The 25,370-nt window shown below is 40.7% G+C and overlaps 1 protein-coding gene across 1 annotated transcript in view; it reads left to right on the forward strand.

The window, feature by feature from the left end:
• The window catches only part of TTN (titin), a 242,040-nt gene that overhangs the window by 20,592 nt on the left and 196,078 nt on the right, over positions 1 to 25,370 (forward strand). Inside the window, 24 exon segments of the mRNA XM_010569298.1 lie at positions 164 to 369; positions 484 to 714; positions 1,268 to 1,512; positions 2,180 to 2,460; positions 2,578 to 2,742; positions 2,846 to 3,014; positions 3,535 to 5,225; positions 5,323 to 5,604; positions 5,874 to 6,140; positions 6,294 to 6,566; positions 6,674 to 6,937; positions 7,037 to 7,297; positions 7,838 to 8,098; positions 8,605 to 8,868; positions 8,961 to 9,221; positions 9,387 to 9,647; positions 10,084 to 10,344; positions 10,431 to 10,572; positions 10,662 to 10,827; positions 11,032 to 11,263; positions 11,814 to 12,098; positions 12,197 to 12,322; positions 14,481 to 14,669; positions 18,989 to 19,045. Coding sequence (XP_010567600.1) covers positions 164 to 369; positions 484 to 714; positions 1,268 to 1,512; positions 2,180 to 2,460; positions 2,578 to 2,742; positions 2,846 to 3,014; positions 3,535 to 5,225; positions 5,323 to 5,604; positions 5,874 to 6,140; positions 6,294 to 6,566; positions 6,674 to 6,937; positions 7,037 to 7,297; positions 7,838 to 8,098; positions 8,605 to 8,868; positions 8,961 to 9,221; positions 9,387 to 9,647; positions 10,084 to 10,344; positions 10,431 to 10,572; positions 10,662 to 10,827; positions 11,032 to 11,263; positions 11,814 to 12,098; positions 12,197 to 12,322; positions 14,481 to 14,669; positions 18,989 to 19,045 — 6,840 coding nt within the window.

A 25,370-nucleotide genomic window follows, 5' to 3' on the forward strand; every position in this document is an offset into this window, starting at 1 on the left:
TTCAGTCTTTGTATTTCATTGCTGTTTGTATTTTATTGGCTAAACAGACAGAAACTCTGCTTGAATCACTAAAACCAGTAAAATAAGTTTGTACTTGTTTTCTTTATTCAATCAAGTGAAAACCACAAAACCTTATCAAAATTAATGTGTTCTTAATTCTTAGCTGATTATGAAGCCTACATAAAATCGCAACAAGAAACGATGTACCAAACTCAGATGACTGCATATGTACAGGAACCTAAAGTGGCTGAGGTAGCCCCGGCTATTTCATATGGTGACTTTGAAAAAGAATATGAAAAAGAACAAGCCCTAATTAGGAAGAAAATGGCTAAAGATACAGTGATGGTCAGAACTTTTGTAGAAGATGAGGTATGCCTACCACTCCATACTCATTTTGTATACTGCCATTTCACCAGTACAAATCACTTCTTTACAATGTCATTATCTGACACACAGAACTAATGGCCTTGCTTTTCTGTATAGGAATTCCATATTTCTTCTTTTGAAGAAAGACTTATCAAGGAAATTGAACTCAGAATTATTAAGACCACCTTAGATGAACTTCTTGAAGAAGACAGAGAGGAGATGATGGTTGACATTTCTGAATCTGAAGCTATAGAAGCTGGATTTGATTTAAGATTAAAGAATTACAGAACCTTTGAAGGGACAGGAGTTACTTTCCATTGCAAGACGACTGGATATCCATTGCCAAAGGTACCTCAAACCTCTGTGACATTAATCTATTTTAAAAAAATCTGGTACTCTACTTGAAAAATCCCTTAGCATCTCATTGTCAGACATTCTACATTCTGCATAGAAAACAGCAAATCTCAAAGGAAATCTAGTCTTTTGTTTTGATATCAAGCTGAATTTTTTTTGTGTCCCTTGATAGAATAGTGTTGGTTAGCCAGTTCAGAGGTAGATTAGATTTACCAGTTAAGTTGGTCTTGCTTCTGAGTATCTCCAAGTTAGCCCACACAATTGGGGAACACAGTAGCAAGCCTGGTCTAGGTCACTTTGCTCTTCATCACAATGGGCTTTATATCTGTTTCTAGCTCCAAAACTCCTGTTTCAGGCTACTGTGAAAACATATTACTTTAGTCTTATTTATTTCAAGTAAAAATGCTAACGTTAACACATATATATGGGCTGTGACTATGCATCAGCTGAAAAATAGGAAGCTGTAATATGTTGTATGCATGGGTGATTACTGGATCTTTGTCTTTAGGAGAGCTTACATAGCATTTTACTGTTTCTTTCCTTGCAGATTGCATGGTACAAAGACGGTAAGCGCATAAGGCATGGAGAGCGCTACCACATGGAAGTTCTGCAAGACGGCAGTGCCAGTCTGCGTTTGCCTGTTGTTTTACCTGAAGATGAAGGAATTTATACTGTCTTTGCCAGTAACATGAAAGGAAATGCCATTTGCTCAGCAAAACTCTACGTCGAGCCAGTTGCACCTACAGCAACTCCAGGTTATATGCCAGGACCAGAAGTTATGAGAAGATATAGGTAGGTACACAGTAATATACAAATTTCATGAGACTTCTGTTGGCTGTGATAGACAGTCCAAAAACTCATTACACAGCAGCTAAACAGCTTAAGTTATTGGAGTTTGCATACCTCTAGAGAAGTTCTAAATGCTGTTTTCATGGATTATATTGATCTATGTGCCAACTCTTTGTTTGATTTGCCTTCTTAATGAGCAATGCAGTTCCCAGAACACCATCATTCACATGCATATCCAGCCACTGTATCAGATTTACAACCTCAGTAACCATATTTATTTCTTACAGTACTCATATTTTGGAAAAAAAAAATTCTGCACTTGGAGTTTTAGTACTGTGTGCAACTCTTATTTCCCACCCTTGAAATAGCTGTATTTCTATGACAGAAAAAATCCAGCATTGCTATGTACTGTGTTCTGTCTCCATATATATACACACACAAGCACAAACGTACACAGCATCACATCCATATCTGTACAGTATCCAAACCCCCAAAATTTCCCTGGCTGTGGTATCCTAATACTATTCAGCTACACACATTGCTGTCAAAAACCTAAAGAAAAATGACTACAAATAAAAATCAATTTTGTCACAATTTCTCGCATAGATAAATTGGTTAACCTCTTTAAAATAGATTATGCTAAAGGCAAAAGTTGAACTCTGTTTATCAGGTCAGCCCACTACTATATGATGTTGTCATACACACCTGTCTTATCTTTTCCTTCCAGGTCTATTTCTCCGCGCTCTCCAAGCCGGTCTCCTGCCCGCAGTTCTCCTTCTCGTTCTCCTGCCCGCAGATTAGAAGAAACTGATGAAGGACAACTAGAGAGACTATATAAGCCAGTTTTTGTGCTGAAACCTACATCATTTAAATGTTCACAGGGGCAGACAGCAAGATTTGACTTAAAAGTTGTTGGCAGACCTATGCCAGAGACATACTGGTTCCATAATGGTACATCAGCCTCATTTTCATCAACAAATAATCTTAAAAACCAATCTTACCTGCATTTTAAATCTTGTTAAGACACTGTTTTGAGTGTAACTTTTTTTTTTTCATGTGTATCTGCAGGTCAACAAGTGATTAATGACTACACCCATAAAATAGTGATTAAAGAAGATGGCACCCAGTCATTGATCATTGTTCCTGCTATGCCTGATGACTCTGGAGAATGGGCTGTAATTGCCCAGAATAGGGCGGGCAAAGCTTCAGTCTCAATGACACTGACTGTGGAAGGTACCTACTGTGCATGCTATTTTTAGGAGTCTGAGGAGTGTTTCTTATTAAAAACCATGGTGAGGTAATTTCCTCTTGTGATAACTTACCCTTGCTCTTTCAGCTAAGGAAGACCTAGTCAGACCACACTTTGTGGAAAGGCTGAAGAATGTTAGCGTAAGGGAGGGTTCCAGACTGGAGATGGCAGTGAAAGCTACTGGTAACCCTAATCCTGACATCGTATGGCTGAAGAACAGTGACATCATTGTACCTCATAAATACCCCAAAATAAAGTAAGCATTTTTATTTTGTTTAAATAGTAAAGGAGGTAATAATCACCACCCTGCAATGTGCCTCCTACAGTGTGCTGAATACCCTTGCTTCCATAGAAGGGATTCACTAAGTGCTTAGTCCAATGGCTACTGAAGCTAGTAACAGCTTTTGCATTGCAGCAAGGCTAAGAGATACAAAATATCTTGTAGGACTCACCCCATTTTTCTCCAGACTGTGTATCTGTGTATTTTTTATTCTGCAAAGCCAATGCTTTTACAACAGAGATTCAGAGAACCTTTATCTGTCTCTGATTTTGAAGTCCTCTGCAGGCAAAACTGCCATTGAATTCAAGACTGGTTTTTGTTACCCTTATCTGTTTGATTCTTAGGCACTGCACTCATAAACATGAATAAACATAAACAACATGTCTAATTCCTCCAGAGATTTGCCTTTGGAGGCTTTGACCTAATTTTGGAGAAGGGCAAAAATGAATGAGAAAGAAGTGCAAAAAAATTTTGAAAAAATGTTTTAATATTTCAGGATTGAGGGAACCAAAGGGGCGGCTGCCCTTAAAATCGAATCGACCGCCAGGCAAGATGCTGCATGGTATACTGCTACTGCTATCAATAAAGCTGGGCGGGACACTACTCGGTGCAAAGTAAATGTTGAAGTTGAACATGCAGAACCTGAACCAGAAAGGAGATTAATCATTCCAAAAGGAACTTACAGAGCCAAGGAGATTGCTGCACCAGAGTTAGAGCCTCTCCATTTGCGTTATGGTCAAGAGCAATGGGAGGAAGGAGATCTCTATGACAAAGAAAAGCAACAGAAACCATTTTTTAAGAAGAAGCTCACATCTTTAAGGCTCAAGCAATTTGGACCAGCACACTTTGAATGCAGGCTTACACCAATTGGTGACCCAACCATGGTGGTGGAGTGGTTGCATGATGGCAAACCCTTAGAAGCAGCTAACAGACTCCGCATGATCAATGAGTTTGGGTACTGTAGCCTGGACTATGGAGTAGCCTATTCCAGAGATAGCGGAGTGATCACTTGCAGGGCAACTAACAAATATGGTACAGACCATACATCTGCTACTCTGATCGTAAAGGATGAGAAAAGCCTTGTGGAAGAATCCCAGTTGCCAGAAGGCAGAAGAGGACTGCAGCGAATTGAAGAGTTAGAAAGAATGGCCCATGAGGGTGCTCTTCCTGCAGTTGCAATGGACCAAAAAGAAAAACAAAAACCAGAAATTGTTTTGGTTCCTGAACCTGCAAGAGTCCTGGAAGGTGAAACAGCACGATTCCGCTGCCGTGTGACTGGTTATCCTTTGCCCAAGGTCAACTGGTACCTCAATGGACAGCTCATCCGTAAGAGCAAAAGGTTTAGACTCCGTTATGATGGAATCTACTACCTGGATATTGTGGACTGCAAATCATATGACACAGGAGAGGTGAAAGTCACTGCAGAGAATCCAGAAGGCTTTATTGAACATAAGGTGAGACTTGAGATCCAGCAGAGGGAAGACTTCAGATCTGTTCTTCGTCGTGCTCCTGAACCCAAACATGAGCCTGTAGTGACAGAGCCTGGAAAACTCCTCTTTGAGGTACAGAAGGTAGACAAACCTGCAGAAGCAACAACCAAAGAAGTGGTGAAACTGAAAAGGGCTGAAAGAATCACTCATGAGAAGCTTTCAGAGGAATCTGAAGAGCTGCGTAGTAAATTCAAGCGTAGGACAGAAGAGGGCTATTATGAAGCCATCACTGCTGTGGAACTTAAGTCTCGCAAAAAAGATGAATCATATGAAGAAATGTTAAAAAAGACAAAAGAAGAACTTCTTCACTGGACCAAAGAGATCCCAGAGGAAGAGAAGAAAGCACTTCCTCCTGAAGGCAAAATCACCATTCCAACATTCAAACCAGAGAAAGTTGAGCTTAGTCCAAGCATGGAGGCTCCAAAGATATTTGAACGAATTCAAAGCCAGACTGTACCCCAGGGGACAGATGCACACTTTCGTGTGAGAGTGGTGGGAAAACCAGACCCTGAGTGTCAGTGGTTCAAAAACGGTGTGCAAATTGAAAGGACTGATCGTGTGTATTGGTACTGGCCTGAAGATAATGTTTGCGAATTAGTCATCAGAGACGTGACTTCTGATGATTCTGCCAGCATCATGGTGAAAGCAGTCAATATAGCTGGTGAAACTTCTAGCCATGCTTTCCTGTTAGTACAAGGTAATTTAAATTCTCTTACTTTTATTCTACTGCTCATCATAGCATGTTAAGTCTATATGGTCAGTGCACTATTGATTCACTGCATATTGTGTTGCAGCCAAACAGTTAATCAGCTTCACCCAGAAGTTACAAGATATTGTTGCTAAAGAAAGAGACTCCATGGCAACATTTGAATGTGAGACATCAGAACCCTTTGTCAAAGTGAAATGGCTTAAGGATGGATTTGAGATTCATTCTGGAGACAAATACAGGATGCACTCAGACAGAAAGGCTCATTTTCTTTCTGTACTAGCAATTGAAATGTCTGATGCTGATGACTACAGCTGTGCACTTGTAGAAGACGAATCCATAAAAACTACTGCAAAGCTTACTGTCGAAGGTAAGAAGCACACAGCTCAGTACCATGCAGATTAAAGTCAAATCAGCTTCAGGAAGAAATTAAACAATTTAAACTGATGTCTAAAGCACTAAGAAATATTCAAGCTGCTTTCATATTCTTGGAATCCAGTGTGAAAGTTTGGAGATCTATTTATGTAAAATACTTACACTGTATATATGTTCATTTCCTTAGGCTCATTTAATAACAAATGTTTTCATCAGGGGTATCTAATCAAGCTTATTATTGAATGTACTTATTTTTGCCTGTAGGTGCTGTGGTTGAGTTTATTAAAGAACTTGAGGATGTTGAAGTACCAGAATCTTTCTCAGGTGAACTTGAATGCGAGGTTTCCCCAGAAGATGTGGAGGGGAAATGGTATCATGGCGATGCTGAACTCACTTCTAATCATAAATATGTGATTGCATCCCGCCGTGGTCGCCAAATCCTCACTATTAAAGATGTTAATAAAGATGATCAAGGAGAATATAGTTTTGTTGTTGATGGAAAAAGGACTCACTGCAAACTGAAGATGAAGCGTAAGCATTCCTAATACTTATATTGTCTGTATAGGACAGATTTTCTATATTATAGCACATGTTATAGCTATATCACTATATCCCATACTGCCTTAATATTCAATATTCTGCTTATCTGTTATGAGGATTAATTAACTTCATTTCATTCCACAGCTCGTCCCATGGTTATTCTTCAAGGACTTACTGATCAAAAAGTCTGTGAGGGAGATATTGTACAACTTGAAGTTAAAGTCTCCCTAGAAAATGCCGAAGGTGTCTGGATGAAAGATGGTCATGAAATTCAATCCAGTGATCGTATTCACATTGTGTTGGATAAACAGTCACACATGTTGCTGATAGAAGATGCAACAAAGAATGATAGTGGAGCTTACTCTTTCAGTGTTCCTGGTCTCGGACTGTCAACCACTGGACAGATCACAGTGTACAGTAAGTCGTTATCATGATTTTGAAGGTGTGTTTGATTTTGGGGTCCTTTAGGATTACTTCTTAAAGACATATTTTTTTTCATGATGAAAATTTTTGTAACTTGACAGGTGTGGAAATAGTGGTGCCTCTAAAAGATGTTCAAGTAGTTGAAGGAACAAAAGCTATCCTCGAATGCAAAGTTTCAGCACCTGATGTGTCTTCCTCCAAATGGTACCTAAATGATCATCAGATAAAGCCTGATGAACGTGTACAAGCTGTATGTAAAGGCACTAAACAGAGGCTAGTGCTTACCAGAACCCATGCATCAGATGAAGGACGTTATAAGCTAATGGTTGGCAAAGTTGAAACAAGTTGCAATGTCACAGTTGAAAGTAGGTTTCCTTTAAGATGTAGAGTTCTTTGTGAAATTATTTCTTTAAATACAAAACTGTGGAAACAACTAATATATTTGTAATGTATTCTTTTTATAGAAATTCAGATTATTAGAGGTCTTCATGACATCACCTGCACTGAAACACAGAATGTATCCTTTGAGGTCGAGCTCTCCCATTCAGGGATTGATGTTATTTGGCATTTCAAAGGCCAAGAGATAAAGGCTGGTCCTAAATATAAAATTGAAGCACGCGGCAAAATATATAAACTGACAGTGGTGAAGATGATGAAAGATGATGAAGGAGAATATGTATTTTATGCTGGAGAGAAGAAAACATCTGGAAAGCTTATAGTAGCAGGTTAGTAGGGTTAAAGACCAAGATTTTTGTTTCACTGTGATTTAAAAACAATGGTCAATGCACTGTATTTCATAATTGTGGCAATTGTGCTGTTTCTGTACTTTTTTTGTCTTTATCTTTTTTTTTCTATGTTCTCCTTGTTCTTCCCCTTATCTTTTGTGATTGGTATAATTTGAATTCAACAAAGCTTTTAAGTAATTGCTAATATGTTTTGCTAAATCAGAGCCATAGTATGGAATGCTGTAGTATGCTTTTGATATACTTAATGTAAAAAAGAAGTTTTTTGTCTTGAATGTTCAGTATACCTGCGCTGATAATAAAAATAATAAATGAGAATAACTAGGATAGAAGTAAGAAACATCTTTTTGTGATGTTCAAGTCACATTCTATTCTTGATTTTTTTCACGGAACTCAGAATTTCTGTGGGCATGCTGCAAATTAGGGCAAAGAATTCCAGCTTCTACTTTTCATGTGGTTGCATTTCTGTATGGGAGAAAGTTGAACACCACAACAAAAACTTGTGCTTTTGCTTCCCAACAGGTGGTGCCATTTCAAAGCCTCTTACTGACCTGACTGTGGCTGAGTCCCAGCCAGCTGTTTTTGAATGTGAGGTGGCAAATCCTGAATCAGATGGCCAGTGGCTAAAAAATGGGAGACCATTACCTATGACAGATCAGTACCATGCTGAATCTGATGGTGTAAAGAGAAGGCTCAATATCCCTGTCACAAAACTGGATGATATGGGTGAATATAGCTATGAAATAGCAAGCTCAAAGACATCTGCCAAACTGAAGGTCGAAGGTCAGTATTTTTTATAACTAACTGATGTCTTTAAGACTCAGTCCAGCATCACTTGCTGTGTCTTCGATCAGATCCTAAGATACAAGCATATTTTGCTTCATTTTTGGGAAATATTTTTATATTATGATGTGCTTTCTGAGGTAGAAAACTTACTGTATTTTGGAGTCTCCATATTTAGAACTTAGCATGGTGTTTTAATAAAAACACATTTTACTCAAGGTACTGGTTAGCAGGTAGAAGTTCACTCTTTGCTAGTTGTGTAGTAAACATATCAAATAAAAAACCCTGTTTCTCATGGATGCTACAAGTAAATGTTTCTTTTTGTGTTCCAAGCACACCACTTCAGTGGAAACTATAAATCAACATATATATATATATATACACACACACTAGATTTTAAAATGAAACTCCATGATTCAGTTTTATTAAGATTATTATATTTATTATAATTTTTAATTTTGGTCTCTTTTGTGAGTTGTTTTTTTTTCTTTTCTTTTTTTCCCTAGCTGTTAAGATAAAGAAGACACTAAAGAATTTGACTGTGACAGAAACACAGGAGGCAGTTTTCAGTGTAGAACTGACCCACCCTGATGTGAGAGGAGCACTGTGGATTAAAAATGGTGTTGAACTTGAATCAAATGACAAATATGAAATTTCAGTGAAAGGAACAGTTCACAAACTGAAAATCAAACATTGTGTTGTCACTGATGAGTCTGTTTATAGCTTTAAGCTTGGAAAGATAGGAGCAAATGCCAGACTTCATGTGGAAAGTAAGTCAATCTGGTTTGAATGTTTGCTTTAAGGTGTGGTTTGAAATTCAACGCAAACACACTGCTGAATCTTGATAACTTTTTTCCTCAAGCTGTCAAGATCATCAAAAAGCCAAAGGATGTGACTGCTTTGGAAAATGCTGTTGTCTCCTTTGAATTGAGTGTATCCCATGATACTGTACCAGTCCGATGGTTCCACAAAAATGTTGAGCTTAAACAAAGTGATAAATACAAGATGATCTCTCAAAGGAAAGTTCACAAGCTTATGCTGCATAACATATCTCCCGCTGATGCTGGGGAATACACAGCTCTTGTTGGGCAAATTGAGTGTAAAGCAAAACTGTTTGTGGAAAGTAAGTATTGTAAGTTTGTAAGAAAGTAATTATATGAATTGCCACACCAACTCATACTGAACAACTTGACCTGACACTTCATAGCCTGTTACCCTTGTTTTTTTGCAGTCTTCCACACATACTGACTTTTAAAAAATCTTTCTTTTGTCTTCCCCCCCCCCTTAGCCATACACATCACAAAGACCATGAAAAATATTGAGATCCCTGAGACCAAAACAGCTTCTTTTCAATGTGAAGTTTCTCATTTCAATGTGCCGGCTGTCTGGTTGAAAAATGGTGTGGAGATTGAAATGAGTGAAAAGTTCAAAATAGTGGTCCAGGGGAAACTCCATCAGCTCAATATCATGAACACAAGCAGTGAAGATTCTGCAGAATACACATTTGTCTGTGGAAATGACAGAGTCAGTGCAACTCTGACTGTAAAACGTACGTAAAAATTAAATAAACCAGAATATTTTACAGTTACCGATAATAGAGTTTGTGTTAGTACATGCACTTGGTGCAATTCAGACAAAACCAGCACTGTTGTAGAGGTATTTTCAAATAGCCCTAAAGAGCTTCAATTATATTTTTAAAAGACATCTAGAAGCTGTGAACTTGAAAGTCAGATCCTGGATTCTTCTTTTGGCCAACATACCTAAATGCCAAGTCACCATACGAGGCAGAATTTGGATTCATATGTCAAGTTTGGGGAAATTTAATTGTAGTATTGATTCTGGATGCATCGCCTTCCTTTTAAAATTACCAAAAATCAGAATCTGTCTTAAAGAATTTTAAACATCTCTTATCCAGTTAACATGTGTTTAATATAAAGCAAAACTGAACAAAAAAACCCAAACCATATCAATTTCTTTTCTTTTAGCCATCCTAATTACCTCCATGCTAAAAGACATCAATGCTGAAGAGAAAGATACAATAACATTTGAAGTTACCGTTAACTATGAAGGTATCTCCTATAAATGGCTAAAGAATGGGGTAGAAATAAAATCGACTGATAAATGCCAGATTCGAACAAAGAAGCTCACACACTCCCTCTCCATAAGGAATGTGCATTTTGGTGATGCTGCAGAATACACTTTTGTTGCTGGAAAAGCAGCTTCATCAGCCACTTTATATGTGGAAGGTATTTTCCCTCTTTATTTGTATATTTAGTGACTTCTGGTGGCTTAAACAGCGTCATGGCACTGATTCTACTTTTTTCTGCCCTAGCTCGTCACATTGAATTTAGGAAGCATATTAAAGACATCAAGGTTGTGGAGAAGAGGAGGGCTATTTTTGAATGTGAAATTTCAGAACCTGACATTCAGGTCCAGTGGATGAAGGACGGACAAGAACTCCAGATTGGTGACAGGTAAATGATTGTTTCTGCACCATATTGACTTCTGTTATGTATTTTCCCCCAGGAAATGACTTGCTCATTTTCTTTTGTGATGTCCTTAGGATGAAAATTCAGAGAGAGAAATATGTCCATCGTCTCATCATTCCTTCCACAAGAATGTCTGATGCTGGTCAGTACACTGTAGTAGCAGGTGGAAACACATCCAGTGCCAATTTGATAGTGGAAGGTCGTGACATTCGTATCAGAAGCGTCCGTAAAGATATTCAGGTACGGCCTATACAGAAGGATAAATATTTCATAACTTTGTCACTCAAAGAATAATGCAAAGGAAGAGCAACAATACCTAACCAGCAAGAGTCCTAACACAAAAATCTGTAATCATAAGGTCAGGGCCTCCTTCTAGGAAACTGGAATTTGGGACCATCTGTAAAAACAAATGCTATTTCTAAAATTTATTCTACTTTTTCAAAGGTCATTGAGAGACAAAGAGCTGAAATTGAATTTGAAGTCAATGAAGATGATATTGAACCACAGTGGTACAAGGATGGTATTGAGATCAACTTCCAGTATGAGGAAAGATACAGTTATGTTGTGGAACGGAGAGTTCATCGAATGAGCATCTTTGAAACCACTTACTCTGATGCTGGAGAATATACTTTTGTTGCAGGACGGAATAGGAGTTCTGTTGTTCTCTATGTGAATGGTATGTGTCCCTGCAAACACCACTTTGACTGTATTTCTAGATAGTTTTTCTGGAATTCTAACTCTGAAAGTAAAAAAAAAAAAAAAAAGATCCAAAGAAACTCTTATATCTGGAACACTACCAAAATCCTCATGTACGTGGATGTTTTTTGCTCTATTGAAATAGCTGGCTAACTGATGAAAATGCTATAGCAGTTCTTTTCCTCACTGTATTTATTTAGACCAGGAAATTTTCAAGTCAAATAAAACTAATTTGTTCATACAGACAAATATGCTTAGCCAGAGGGATCAAACTAACAATTCTTGAACACATTCTGCCAGAAAACACTTATGCCAACACTGCTAATCATGCTAAGGCACTTGCTGCTAGATCATTCCCCCCGTGTCAAGGAAAAGGGTAGATTTTCATGGGCACACAAGGTTGGGAATAGTAAGATTTAAAAAAAATAAAAAAATTCCTGGTTAATATTTTTGAAGCCTTGATAAATATCAATAATGATATTTCTCTCTCTCCTTCTTTCCCCCCTCCCCTTTCTCCACCCAACTTGCAGCTCCAGAGCCACCCCGGATTATTCAGGAGCTAGAGCCAACCACTGTGGAGTCTGGCAAACCTGCCCGCTTCTGTGCTATGATATCAGGAAAACCCCAGCCCAAAATTTCCTGGTACAAAGATGATCAACAACTTTCACCAGGTTTCAAGTGCAAATTTCTTCATGACGCCCAAGAATATACTCTACTGCTGATTGAAACTTTCCCTGAAGATGCAGCAGTGTACACCTGTGAAGCAAAAAATGACTACGGAGTTGCTACAAGTTCAGCTTCACTTTCGGTGGAAAGTGAGTTTCCCGTGCTCATAACAATGTCTGTGAAATGAGATTGTCCACATGTGTGTGATCTTCATCTTTAAAAATGACTTCTTTTTCTTATCCTTTAGTCCCAGAAGTTGTTTCTCCTGAGCTAGAAGTACCAGTGTATCCACCGGCTGTCATAATACCACTACGTGATGCTGTTACATCTGAGGGACAGTCTGCTTGTTTTCAGTGCAGAGTTACAGGGACAGGTGGGTTTAATGAAATCCTGTACATCTTTTTATCTCTCAGAATTTGTCATCCTGAACTCGGAAAAAATGCAACAGTATATGTGCTGGGATCAGTCTTTCCCTAGAAGTACAGTTATTTGATATATGCACACTGCAAAGTGTTACCCACTGACAACTATCAGTTAAGCAAGTCATATGTCAAAGATGGCATCAAGCATGGAAGTCATAAACTGTCATGAACATTAAGCATTTCTAAAAAGAAGGTCTGTTTCAAAAAAAATTGTCTTTGGAAACTCCTCAGCATTTCAAATGCTAACTGATATTGGAAAACTATGTCAGTGAGTAAAATGCAGAGTTTCAAAACATGGAGTATCATGGTGGAAAAGTATTATCATGTTAAAGGAACATGACAAAGTTTCTGATGACACATAGTGTCATGGCAATTAACTAAACAAACAGACTGAAACTATGCCTCAATGTTTATCCTAATATTCCTAACTAACTTGTATCACTCTGCAAACAGTAAAATGCCATTGTGTTCTTTTTCCTAGCATAAAAAGGTGTTTGCTCATTGTCTTTTTAAGTGTAGATTTTCCTTAAATAAGTTTGCTAGTTTTAGTTACATAGACTATCATTCTACAATGAAAATAATTCTTTCCATGTTAACACAAACCCAAATAAAACTACTTTTCTTCACTTCTTTAAATGGCCTTGAGTATGACTAGTAACAAAATATTCACACAGTAAACTGCAGAATAAGATCCAGTTCCAATCTCATAGAATTTACAATTATTTAAAGATAAATAAAACTCCAAAATTAAAAATAATCCTGATAGCTGGGTAAAAATCCACATAAAATTACTACTATAATATATAATTTGCATTTACATCACTTGAAATCAAACTCGAATTTTTTTTAAAAAGCTTTACAACAAATCTGATTTTGCTTTAGAAGTGGTGCTAAGACTCAGAAAATGTATGTCTGAACGACTGGCCTGCCCTCTGTGCAAAGCATGCTAGTGCAATTCTTTTTACAAGAACTGTGTTTATGTGAATGTGGAAGCTGCATTTACAGCACGGAGCATAAGGATCCTTTCATCTAAGTCCCCTTTCATAGAATCATAGAATTTTTTATGTTGGAAAAGACCTTTAAGTTCATCAAGTCCAACCATAAACGTAGCTCTGCCAAGTCCACCACTAAACCATGTCCGTAAGCACCACATCTACATGTCGTTTCAATACCTCCAGGGCTGGTGACTCAACCACTTCCTTGGGCAGCCTGTTCCAATGCTTGATGACCCTTTCGGTAAAGAAATTTTTCCTATTGAAAATTTCCTTTATTGAATACTGTATCCAAATGGATTTGAATACTCCTCACTTGTGTTGTGAAAATCTTTTATAAAAGGTTAGGTAATACATGACTGCAAATACAGTTGTCTAATGGTACACACTATGCAGCTCACTATTGAAAACACTGTCTCTTCTGAATTGCAGTAATAGCACACTATTTGTGTGAAAACATTTGATTTAAGATGTAATATAGTGCCAGGTGGAGAGACAAGGTTAAAGTCTGCTTCAGTCCTCTCCTTTCCCAAGTCTACAACAATCTATACAAGTCAAGTAACACAACATTTTATATAGGAATGTTACAAAGGTACAAAGACAGGATCTTTCTTGAGAAATATGAGGTGTAAAACTTATATTTGCAACAAAAAGAGGTAGGGTACTGTCCTTAGCAAAAGAATATTCCTTTTTAATTTCTTTCATTTAATTTCTTCTGTTCAGCTCAACCTTGTGATTTTAAAGCTTGTTTAATCAGGCAATTGCAGCAGAATCCCTTTTTAAAAATAAGACTTTCTCTGATTCTAGTAGTAGCAAAATATTTTTAAATTTATACATTAAGAGGGGAAAGGGAAAAATATTTTTACTCAGGAATATAGCAACACCAGAATCAGTTTTCCCATACAAATATTTCAAATGCAGAGATCAAAGCTTAAAGCAACAAGTAGACCACTTTGCACTGTGATCATGCATTACCAGAGTAATACAAGGCACATTTAAACTTAAAAAAGATAATTGAGATTAAGATTTCTGACAGATATAAATATAAAAATAGTGTTTACTTACTAGTCTAATTTCATAACTTACACATTTTTTCTTCTTTCTGTTGCTTGAGCAGATCTGAAAGTCTCTTGGTACAGCAAAGACAGAGAGATCAAGCCATCGCGGTTTTTTAGAATGACTCAGTTTGAAGACACTTACCAGCTGGAGATTGCTGAAGCTTATCCAGAGGATGAAGGAATCTATACTTTTGTGGCTAGTAATTCTGTAGGCCAAGTGACAAGCACTGCTACCTTGAAGTTAGAAGGTACAGTGTGCAATTAAAGATGATGTCTTCTTTAGGTCATGTTCCAATACTAATCTTAATATACACTGATGATTATATGTGAGTCGTTGTCTGTCATGTTGTCTTTTAACTCAAATAATTGCTACCATTTACGATGTCCACAACATACATTTATGTCTCCAAAATATAGGTCATGAGCAGGAAAACTTATTTCACATTTTTTCAATGTTCCATGCACCTCTACCTTTTCATTCTCTCCAGTATTAGAATCTGTCATGCATCAAAGATAGTAGAAACCTTCTTTCTAATGGTAGTGCTTTGCTTACACAGTCTTTGATTTGACTGTGAGGAGAATCTAGTAAGAGTTTTTTGTATAAAATAATTACTTTGAAAGTGTTGGAAAATATCTTAAATAGAGGTGTGTACCAGGTACTTGGGCAGCTGAAAAGAAATAGTTTACATTCATATAAACTGATGAAACATTGACCAAAGTTTTAGAGCAGAAATATTGTCTGTAGAATTTGCTATTTAAGTTTTACATTGTCCTTGATATTATTTAACCATAAATATTTTGTTTTCTTTTTGCAGCAGATTTTATAAATGATCAATTAGAATAATTCATGCAGATAAATTGCAAGTTAGAAAAAAAAGCTTGAATGAGAGAGTAAATTTATTGTAGTGTAGGGTAAGAAATTAAAAGTTGGCATGCTTCTTTTCAGGATTTAAAAAGGTTGAAGAAGTTACAACAGAGTCCCATTGGCATGTTTCTTCATCTGTTTCACTTAAGGAGGAGTCTATTGGCCAAAGGCCCACCTTTATCCAGCCTATTTCAAGCTGCAGGGTATGCAGCGGGGAATCAGTCAGATTTCAAGCTAGAGTCTCTGGCATGCCCAAACCAAAAATCCAGTGGTTTCATAATCAACAGCTCATGTTGCCAAAAAAAGACTTAGTTTTCCACTTTGATGAGTCTACAGGCACAGCTATATTGATAATAGTAGATGCTTTCTTAGAGCATGCTGGCCAATACTCTTGCAAGGCAAGAAATAGTGCTGGAGAAACAACTTGTACAGCTACACTTACAGTGACTGCAGAAGGTAAAGCCCCATTTTTACTTCAAAGGGATTCAGTTTGTTGTATACCACATTTTTACACTTACTAATGTTCTTCTTTCCTTGTTTCATACCTTTTCTTTACCAGCTAATGTTAGTATTACCTACCCTCTGTAACCCAGCCATTCTCGTTTCTTCTGTTTAAGCTGTAACATTTGGAAATTTGCAAATTTGTATCTTGATACAGGTCAAAGAATAGAATCATTTTAAAGAAGGCTTTCAGATTTTTAAAACAAGTAAATAAGTGATCTTTATAGCATGGACTGAGGTATTTTGCACTATCCTGTAGGAGAAAAAAAAGAAAAATACCTCCTTAAAAAGTTCCATAATAAGTTTCCAATACTAAAATGGACAATTTCAGTCAAAGAACAGAGAAGCATCAACTGTGTATGAACTGCATGACTAGCTTAGGCATCACTTGTCATTCATGTATGTGAATGGATAATCTTTGTGTCAAGAGAGTAGTGCATCTGGCATGCTGAGTTTTAAAATGAAGATCATTCATTTTCATCCTCCATGCTGTTTGATTTTGTTCAGAGCATGGCCCAGTAAAGTTCTTTAGATACTAATATTGTTGTTATTTTTGTTACTTGATTACACAGTGCAAGCCCTAGATAGGCAAAGTTCTGGGAAAGATGTAAAAGAGTCTATCCGGTCACAGGCTATATCAGAAGTTCATGTTGCTCCTCTTACAAAGAACAACATTAAAACTTATCAAAAAGAATTTAAATCAGTGCAACAACCATCACAGGAACTGGGTGTGCAGGTCTTTGAAAGCGTATCAGAAAGTTTGACCATGAAGGCTACATCAAATGAAGAAATGGAAGCCATGCACACAACAATCCTTTCCCAAACTTCTCAGAGCACCAGGATCTCTATGACCACTGCTCCGGCAATGAAGGATGTTCCTCCAAAGATTCTCTTGCAGCTCAGAGACTTAACTGTGAAATGTGGTGACACTGCTCAGTTCATATGTGCCCTAGAAAATGAATTCTTCTCTGAGTTTCTTTGGGCCCATGAAGGTGAAAGGATAGTAGTGTCTGAAAAATTGAAGATATCACAAAATAGAAGTGTCCTACTGCTCACAATCCTAAATGCCCAGCTGACAGATCAAGGACTGTACACTTGTACTGTATATAATGATTACGGAGGGACAACAACTGCTGCAATACTAAGAGTCAAAGGTGGTTATCTGACTTTTAACATTATGACTTACCTTTTGCAACTTCATTATCCCTGCCCTACAGCTCACTTATATTTCCTTTATTAACAGTATTTAATTGAGGAAGCTCTAGTAATGACTCTTTGGGGTTTTTTCCTCCACATTTACAGCTCTATTCATCAGAGACATGTGCAGTACCAGGAAGTTGGTACTGTAACTTCATGACTCTTCCCAGCAAGTCACAGATGTCTGAGGCTTTTTATTCCTCATGTCCTTCATGATATACAGTAAGATGTAAAGCAAAACAGGCTGGTAGGAATTTTTACATTTTGAGAATTCCTGAAGCTGGAGTTTAGGGAAGATAAGAATGTCAGATAAGCAATGTTGAACTAGATACCTGGTCATTTCAAAATCTATGGGTCCAGCTTGTTTGCAATAAATCCAAGGTTCTAATTCCAAGTTTAGCAATATAGGTCAATGTACTTGAAAGGATTAATGGGTGCAAGTATTGTATTATTGCACTAATGAATTGTCTTCTACCCTTCACTCTTCCTGAGATATAAGTATTTATTTTTGCTAAGACTCCTTCCACTTCTTCCTGACGTCAGCATGTTAAAAAGTTAATAGTGTTACCACTAGTGAAGACCCAAAACTGTATTATCACCACACTGGACAGGTGATAGTATTTCTGCTGAGCTCAAAGGAATCAAGAGCAGAAAACTAAGATGAATAATGAGGAAGCTGTTGACCCTGTTGATTTGGCTTTTACATATTGAAGTTTCTTCACTCTTGAGCTGTGCAAAGTGCTTTATATAGTCTTCTGCTGCTACTTTCTAAATTGAGGCTCTAAATTAAAAGCAAAGATGTGCTTATATTAGACATTACAGACCAAGTCTTTGTCCCATGAAAGTCCCATAGGCTTAACTGGTACCTAGAATTAGCCCAGCAGGAATAGAGCTCGTAAATGGGTAATCACTCATGTTTAATAGCGTTGCTGTAGCACATATATGCTGGACATTCTTTCAATACTAATTATTGAGTTTTTTCCCCTAAGTATATTTTTTTATTCCTACAAAACATCTGACCTAATCCTTTTCCTAACTTTATTCTTACCTAGCAAAAGAAGCACAAGCCAAAGCAGTAACAAAAATTACCCTTGAATCAGATACTAAAAGCTTTAAAGCAGCCAAAGATTGTCAGTTTAAAGCATCCAAAGTTAAGCAAGAATCTTCCAAGAAAACCTCAAGCTTGTTTATATCTACATCCCAAAGACTGTATGAAACTGAGAAGCAAAGAAACAGAGTCTATTATCCTGATGTTGTGCCATGTGAAGACATCACAGAAACTGGCGCCGAAGCACCAGAGTTTCTTGAAACTCTGCCTTCAGAAACCACTGTAAAAGAAGGAGATGATGTGTTACTCTTTTGTATAATGAAAGGCGTGCCTACACCTTGCGTGGTCTGGCTGTGCAATCAGCTAATAGTTGAGGAGTCTGCATTGTGTTCCTTAAAACATGATGGGCCACTGTGCAGTTTAAGATTGTTGAAAGTTGGTCAGAACCACAAGGGTATATACAAGTGCAGAATAGTTAACCCTGCAGGACAAGCCGAGTGCAGCACCCGTCTGAGAGTGACAGGTTGGCAACTGCATGTTCCTTCCAAGTATCAATTCCTCGTGCATAGCATCATTGCATTCCAGTACGTTCATTCCCTGGGAGATGATACGGAACGAGAAGCATCTCATTAGTCTGTCGATTGCTGAATGGAATGTTTTCTTCAGGGATTTAAGGCATGATAAAGGCATGTTACATTAGAAACTTTCCCCCTCATCCTGCAAAAAAGAAAGCAAATCTTAGAGAAAACTGTACATTGCAAACAAGTTTGAAAGCATTTGATTACTCTGTTCTCAAAATTTATCAAGTGTTTGAATTGTTTGGCATGCATTTATGTGTATGTATGTGTGAATCTCTGTATATTTGCCAAAGAGTTGGGATGTTTTTACTACATAAAGTGTTGATGATTGGCATATTTAGCAACTATAGTTCAAAAATCTTTGTCTTTTTATTCTAGCTCCTGAAAAAATCATTCATGAGAAGCTAGAGGAAGACATTGAAATGGAAGTGAAAGGTACAGTCACCAATGATGTTACACTGAATAATTAGTACCAGTAATGAGTAACATTGTGAAAAGCTTTTATCTGCTTACATGTAGTGTCTGAAGGGGGAAGAAAGACACACTTTAAAGCATATTGGAACATGTTGCATGTTTGTTTTGATATGCAAAGGGTTACCTGCATTATAAGGTTATTTAAGTTTTAAAATATGTTTAAAACTTGAAATTTATGATTTTGCAGCCATATTTTTAACTTTTACTTCATGCTTTGCAGCTGTTCACAGAGCTTTTATTTGTTCAATTTCCTTTTGAATGCATGGAATAGTTTACTTCAGAAGGAAGTTATACAAATCTTAATCATATAATTTTTAAACAAGTTAGCAACCTAACATTTATCAGTTCAACGGACACTATTGGATGGATGGATGAAGTATACTAGAAAGCATTTGTTGTTTAGGATATGTGAAAGCTACACATTCCCATTGATTCCTTGCACTTTTTTTACATACATTAATTCATCATTATACATCTCTTACCCTGGCTTGCAGATAGCATATGTGGTTCATGTTGCTTGCTTTTTTCCCTGTGCATAACACTGTGAAGTTAGTGGCTGTATTAGTTCGAATAAACGCCTTCTCATTTCATGTTAGCTAATGACTTACTTTTTTTTAATATCTTTCAAAATATTTTTTCTCAATTGTTTGAACATTTAATCTACAAACAGAGGGGTCAGAAAGGGCGTTTATTCTACTGTCTGCAAGTCAGGTAAGATTTTCTTCTTTGCCACCCAAAGACACACAGCTTTTCCAGGCAGCAAAAACATACACGCAGAAGAACGTGTTATTTTGAAATTCATTTTTGCTTGTTCAAGAAGAAATTTCCACAGTCTGAAGAAAGAACAGACAACGAACGATTTTCGTGTCAATCTTTAAAACAGAGCAAGGCGTTGCGTTTATTCGAACAAATATGGTGAGTGAATTACTTTTTTTTCCTGGGTGTGTGATGAAATCTGTTGCATGCCCATTTTTTATTTCAATATAGCTATTTCATTTTTTTCAGTCAGACAGCAGGCAGAGTGTGGCATGTTGTAACCCAGTCTCCTTCTCTTTCAGAGCAGCACAGCAAGGCGAACTTTGAGGGATCTGGGACAGCGGCGGGGCTGGCTTGCCCCCAGAACCATAAACCCATCTTCACACAGGGCCTCAAGTGTAGGTCTGTCTTGGAGGGGGACCCTGCACTCTTCCAGTGCAAGCTGGTGGCATGCCCGGCACCCCACATGGCCTGGTTTCACAACAACCGGCCGCTCCACCAGGACCGCCGCAAGGTGATCCGCACTGAGAGCGAGGAGTACACGCACCGTGCCAGCCTGGAGGTGCGGGATGTGCGGGAGCACGATGCTGGCAGCTACAGGGTATTTGCTATTAACAGTGAGGGCTCAGCTGAGTCCACTGCCTCACTGCTGGTGGCACGCAGTGGGGAGCAGCAGGGCTTGGGGTTTGCAGGGAAAGCGGAGTGGATGCGGGAGAGCTGGGAGTGCTTGCTGCGGCAGCGGCGGGAGGACCGGCTGCGGGTGGTCCTCCGCTGCACTGGCTCACCCTTTGACAAGGGGCAGGAGGCCGAGCAGTTGCTTGGGGATCTCTCCCCAGCCCGGGCCATGGTACGAACCATCCGTTTCCAGAGGCTGCCGCTGGTGGGGCCTCACCGTCCAGGGCTGACATGCGGTAGGGAGCACAGTGACACAGTGGCAGATGCTGAGGAGCTGCTAGATGAGGAGATCCGTTGGAAGCTGCAGCGGCTGCGGGAGGCAAAGAGGGCAGCACTGAAAAAGAAGCAGGAATCCCTCGTGTCCATGCCCCAGGGGGGCCCTTCTGGGAAGCCCAGCCCACCTGAGGCAGCTACCACGAAGGATGGCTCAGAGCCCCTCACAGTGCAGGTAGTGAAGGGGTACTGCAGGCCCAAGGCCATGGGGGAGAGATGGAAGATGCCAGGTGGGCTCCTGGAAGCCTGTCCACCCCTCTTTGTCCAGGAGATCAAGCCCCAGGAGGCTGTTGAGGGGCACAGATGCACCTTCTCCTGCCTCTTCCATGGCCGCCCACAGCCCACGGTCACTTGGTACAACAATGCCAAGCCCGTGGGGCGCATCCAGGGCACCGCCGTTCACACCACAGAGTGCCGCTCTACACTGACCTTCCCATCCCTGCTCCCACAGCATGGTGGCACCATCACCTGTGTGATCTTCAACCCGCTGGGCACAGTCAGCACCTCAGCTGCACTCCATGTGAGGCGGCAGATGCCAGCCTATGAGGCCACAAAGAAGGAAGAGGAAGGGAAGAAAGAGGAGGAGGAGGAAGAGAAGAAGAAGGTGAAGGAGGAAGAAGAAGGGGAGAAAGAGAAGGTGGAGGAGGAGGAAGAAGAAGTTGGCCTGGCCTTCACAGCAGAGCAGGGACTGCCAAGTGCAGTTCCAGACTCAGACTTACTGTCGCTGCCTGTGGAAATCAAAATCACTGCCCCCACTCCAACACCAGAGCAAGACACAGAGATGAGGGAGACCTCGAGGCCCTCTCCGGAGCAGGCTGCTCCCACCATAAAGCACAAGTTCAAGTTTTCATTTGATGTGGGAAATGAGCCACCCCAAATTGTGGAAGAAGCCCCAGCACACATTCATTGCCATGAAGGGGAGGCAGTGGTGTTGGAATATGTTGTGTCTGGGCAGCCCCCACCAGCTGTGGCCTGGTCACTGAATGGCCAGAGCCTCTCTGCCAGTGAGAGGCTGAGGTTTGAGGAAGGCAAGAATGGCATGTACCGCTTACACATCCAAGGGGTCTCTGTCACGGATGCTGGGCTGTATTGTTGTGTGGCCAAGAATGTGGCTGGAACAGCACAGACTGCCTCTGAGCTGACAGTGCAGCCCCGTGCAGCTAGGTTGTATAGCAAGGATGGAGGCACTGAGGAACTGCCTGCCATGGACCATGTTCTGCACCTTCAAGGCCTCAGCACACTTGGGAAGGGTGACGAGGAGCAGATCACATGCTCCAAGGAGGAGGAATCCCACCTACCCTTGTCCCTGAGGCTGTCTCCGTCTCCTGGTAGGCAGTTGGAAGAGGAGTATGAGGAAACTCCTCACTTCAGGGAAAGCAAGACAGAGGAAATGATGCTGCTGGATATCATGGGGGTTTATGCAAGACAAGAAACGGGTTATACAGAAGAAAGTGTGTGGGATACAGATAGTATTTCTGAGATGAGGCAGCACAGGGGAAAAACTGTCTCCGAGGAACACAGCTTTGGAATTGATGCCACTGAACTGCACCCCAGCATATACAGGGAAGAGCATGAACTGGTGGCCAAGGACTCAGGTCACTTTTCAGAGGAGCTAGAGGCTGAAGGAGACAAGGTGGCACCACATACAGATACTGTGTCCTGGGACATGTTGAAGTCACCATTTACGGAAGTCAAAGGGCAAACACATGCATCTGAGCAGTCTGCTCTGGCAAAGGAGTGTGAGGATGCACAATTTTTCATTCCTATTTCACCTGTGGTGCAAGAAGGGAGTGATGTTTACATGGAGGAGAGTGATGCCCCTGCCTGGGAGGCGACATCTCCTGATGTGCCTCTTGTAGAAGAGCCAAGTGTGCCCCACCTGCAGGACAACATTGCAAGCACACCCACAAAGGAGCAGTTTGCCTTTTATGACCTCTGTACAGAAAACCAGCAGCAGGAACAGGCCAAGGAGGAAGAAAAATCAGTTGATATTGAACAGGATATCAAGGTTGAGGATCATCTTTGTAAAGAAGAAATGATTGATGCTGGGGATGGCGCACGCTGGGAAATGCACAATGATGGACAAATGCTGCAAGAAATGGAGTCTGATGCAGGCAACTCTTCTTTGGATCTCATCCTCACTCCTCCTGGCATGGAAAACTTGGGTCAGGATTTCACTGGAGAAGTTGAGGTTCAGTTAGAAGAAGTGCATTTCAAAGAGCAGCTGTTGCCATCTGAGGCTGATGAGACCAATGTCACATTTGATCTGAAGAAGCTTGTGGAGCCTTTCCCAGCTGCAGAGACTGTGGACACAGAACAGGCAAAAACCCCCACAGCTCTTGAGAGTATGGAGGTAGGAGTGACTGGGCTCAGCTCCCCTGTGCACCAACATAATGTGCTTATGGAAGAGATGTCTCTGAGTGAGGAGCTGCGTCAGACCTACAGGATGAAGCAGGAGGAGGTCAGTACCCAGGAAGAGGCACAGCCAAGAGAAATCAGAAGGGCTGATTTGCAAATCCCTAATGGGGCCCTTGGCAGTGTCATGACAGCTGCTGAAGAGGGATCTTCTGAAGAAATTCATGAGTCAGAGGTGAGTGTCTGTGGGGAAGATTCACTTGAGGGACAAACTCATAGTTTTCTAGTGGAGTCCACAGAAGATTTCCAAAGAGGAGTGCAGGAAACACATGTGTGGGAGAGTGGAAAAGAACTGGAGACCACAGACTCCTGGAGCGACAGCTTCATCATCGACTTGAAAAAAGCTGCATGTGAAAAGAAACCCCAGGCTGGGCATCAGGCTGAGAAGGAAGAAGGTTCTGGAATAGGAAAGGTCTTTGAGACAGGAATGAGCACCTCCACCTGTGAGATAGATAGCACAGATTCCCCTGAGAAGATGCTCAGGGACACTGAACAGGAACCAAACACAGCCAAGGGCTTCTCTTTCGGGCAACGCTTACTTGGTTTAATAATGGATGATCCTGTGGCACGGAAGGAGCAAAGGAAGGAGTCTTGGGCCAAGAAGAGGACTCCCACTGAGGAAGCCTCTGAGAATAGCCTGGATGGAGAAGGAGTACGGGAGGATATTTCTGCAGGTCCAGAGCCCAGTGCTGTTCAAGCCTCAGAGCTGGAGCCTGATTTGTCCCTGGCCGAGTATTTAAGGTCAACTGGGATGCAGGAAACTCCAGATCTCAAAGGGACAGTTCAGAAGGAGCAGCAAGAGACCATCACTTCACTGGAAGTGGAAGAGGTTACCTTCAGCATGGTTTATGACTATTACAACAACCAGCAGGAACTCACCCGGCCCTTCTCTCCTGAGTCAGAAATATCTATAGAGCTGGAGTGCGGGAGTGGAGAGGAGTCACCTGATTCAGACCGCTTCTACACACCTCCCTCCTCAGTGGAGATCTTTGAAACTGCTTCATCAGCATCCTACCACACACCGCTTAGCACACCCGAGCGCTACTCCACACCGTCCGAGGGCTCAGGATACAGCACGCCACCCGAGCGCTACTCCACACCGTCCGAAGGCTCAGGATACAGCACGCCACCCGAGCGCTACTCCACACCGTCTGAAGGCTCAGTGTACAGCACACCGCCTGAGCACTACTCCACGCCCTCTGAGGGTTCAAAATGTAACACACCCTCGGAGCGCTTCTTCACACCCTTTGAGGGACCCTGGTCTGCATCAGGGGACAGCACGCCACCAGAGCGCTACCGGACACCCACAGGGGAGTATATGGATGCCCTGACCATGCTCCCCCTCTATGAGGGAAGGCAGAAGCCTCCAGACCAGCCACAGGCTGAGGTGTTTAGGACCCCCTGTGAAGCCCTGGAGCCATCAGGCAGGCAGATGCCACCTGCATTCCTCAAGGCATTGAGCAGGAGGAGGCTGTATGAGGGAAGCACACTGAGCTTTGTGGCCGAGGTGGTGGGTGTACCCAAGCCAGGGGTGAAGTGGTATCATAATAAATCTCTTGTGGAGCTGGATGAGAGAGTGCGGATAGAGAATGATGGGAACAAATGTGTGCTGGAGATCACTAATGCCCAGAAAGCCGATGGAGGACAGTATCTGTGCCATGCAGTGAACATTGTTGGGGAAGCTAAAAGTATTGCACAGGTGGAAGTTGTGTCTGAAGATGAGCAGTCACTAGCACTGCCACCCCCTGTCACCCACCAGCATGTTATACACTTTGACCTGGAGCAAAACACATCTTCAAGGTCACCTTCACCACAGGAAATCCTCCTGGAAGTGGAGCTGGATGAAAATGAGGTGAAGGAGTTTGAGAAGCAGGTCAAAATCATAACCAGTCCTGAGTTTAGCCCAGATAAGAAGAGCATGGTGGTCTCCCTGGATGTCTTTCCACTTGCTTTTTTGGAGCAAGCTGCAGGCTTGGCTGCAGGGGAAAATGAGGATGTAAAAATTGATTTCCAAGTAACTGAAATGCCTCCCCGCTTTGCCGTACCCTTTGCAGATGTTGAGGTGACAGAAGGCTTGGAGGCAGTGTTTGAGTGTGTGGTAACAGGTACTCCTGTCCCAGTAGTGCAGTGGTTCAGAGGTGACACCTGTGTGACACCTGCCACAGGG

Source organism: Haliaeetus leucocephalus, unplaced genomic scaffold (genome assembly GCF_000737465.1).
Source record: "Haliaeetus leucocephalus isolate CR32 unplaced genomic scaffold, Haliaeetus_leucocephalus-4.0 Scaffold1, whole genome shotgun sequence".
Classification (NCBI taxonomy): Eukaryota; Metazoa; Chordata; class Aves; order Accipitriformes; family Accipitridae; genus Haliaeetus; species Haliaeetus leucocephalus.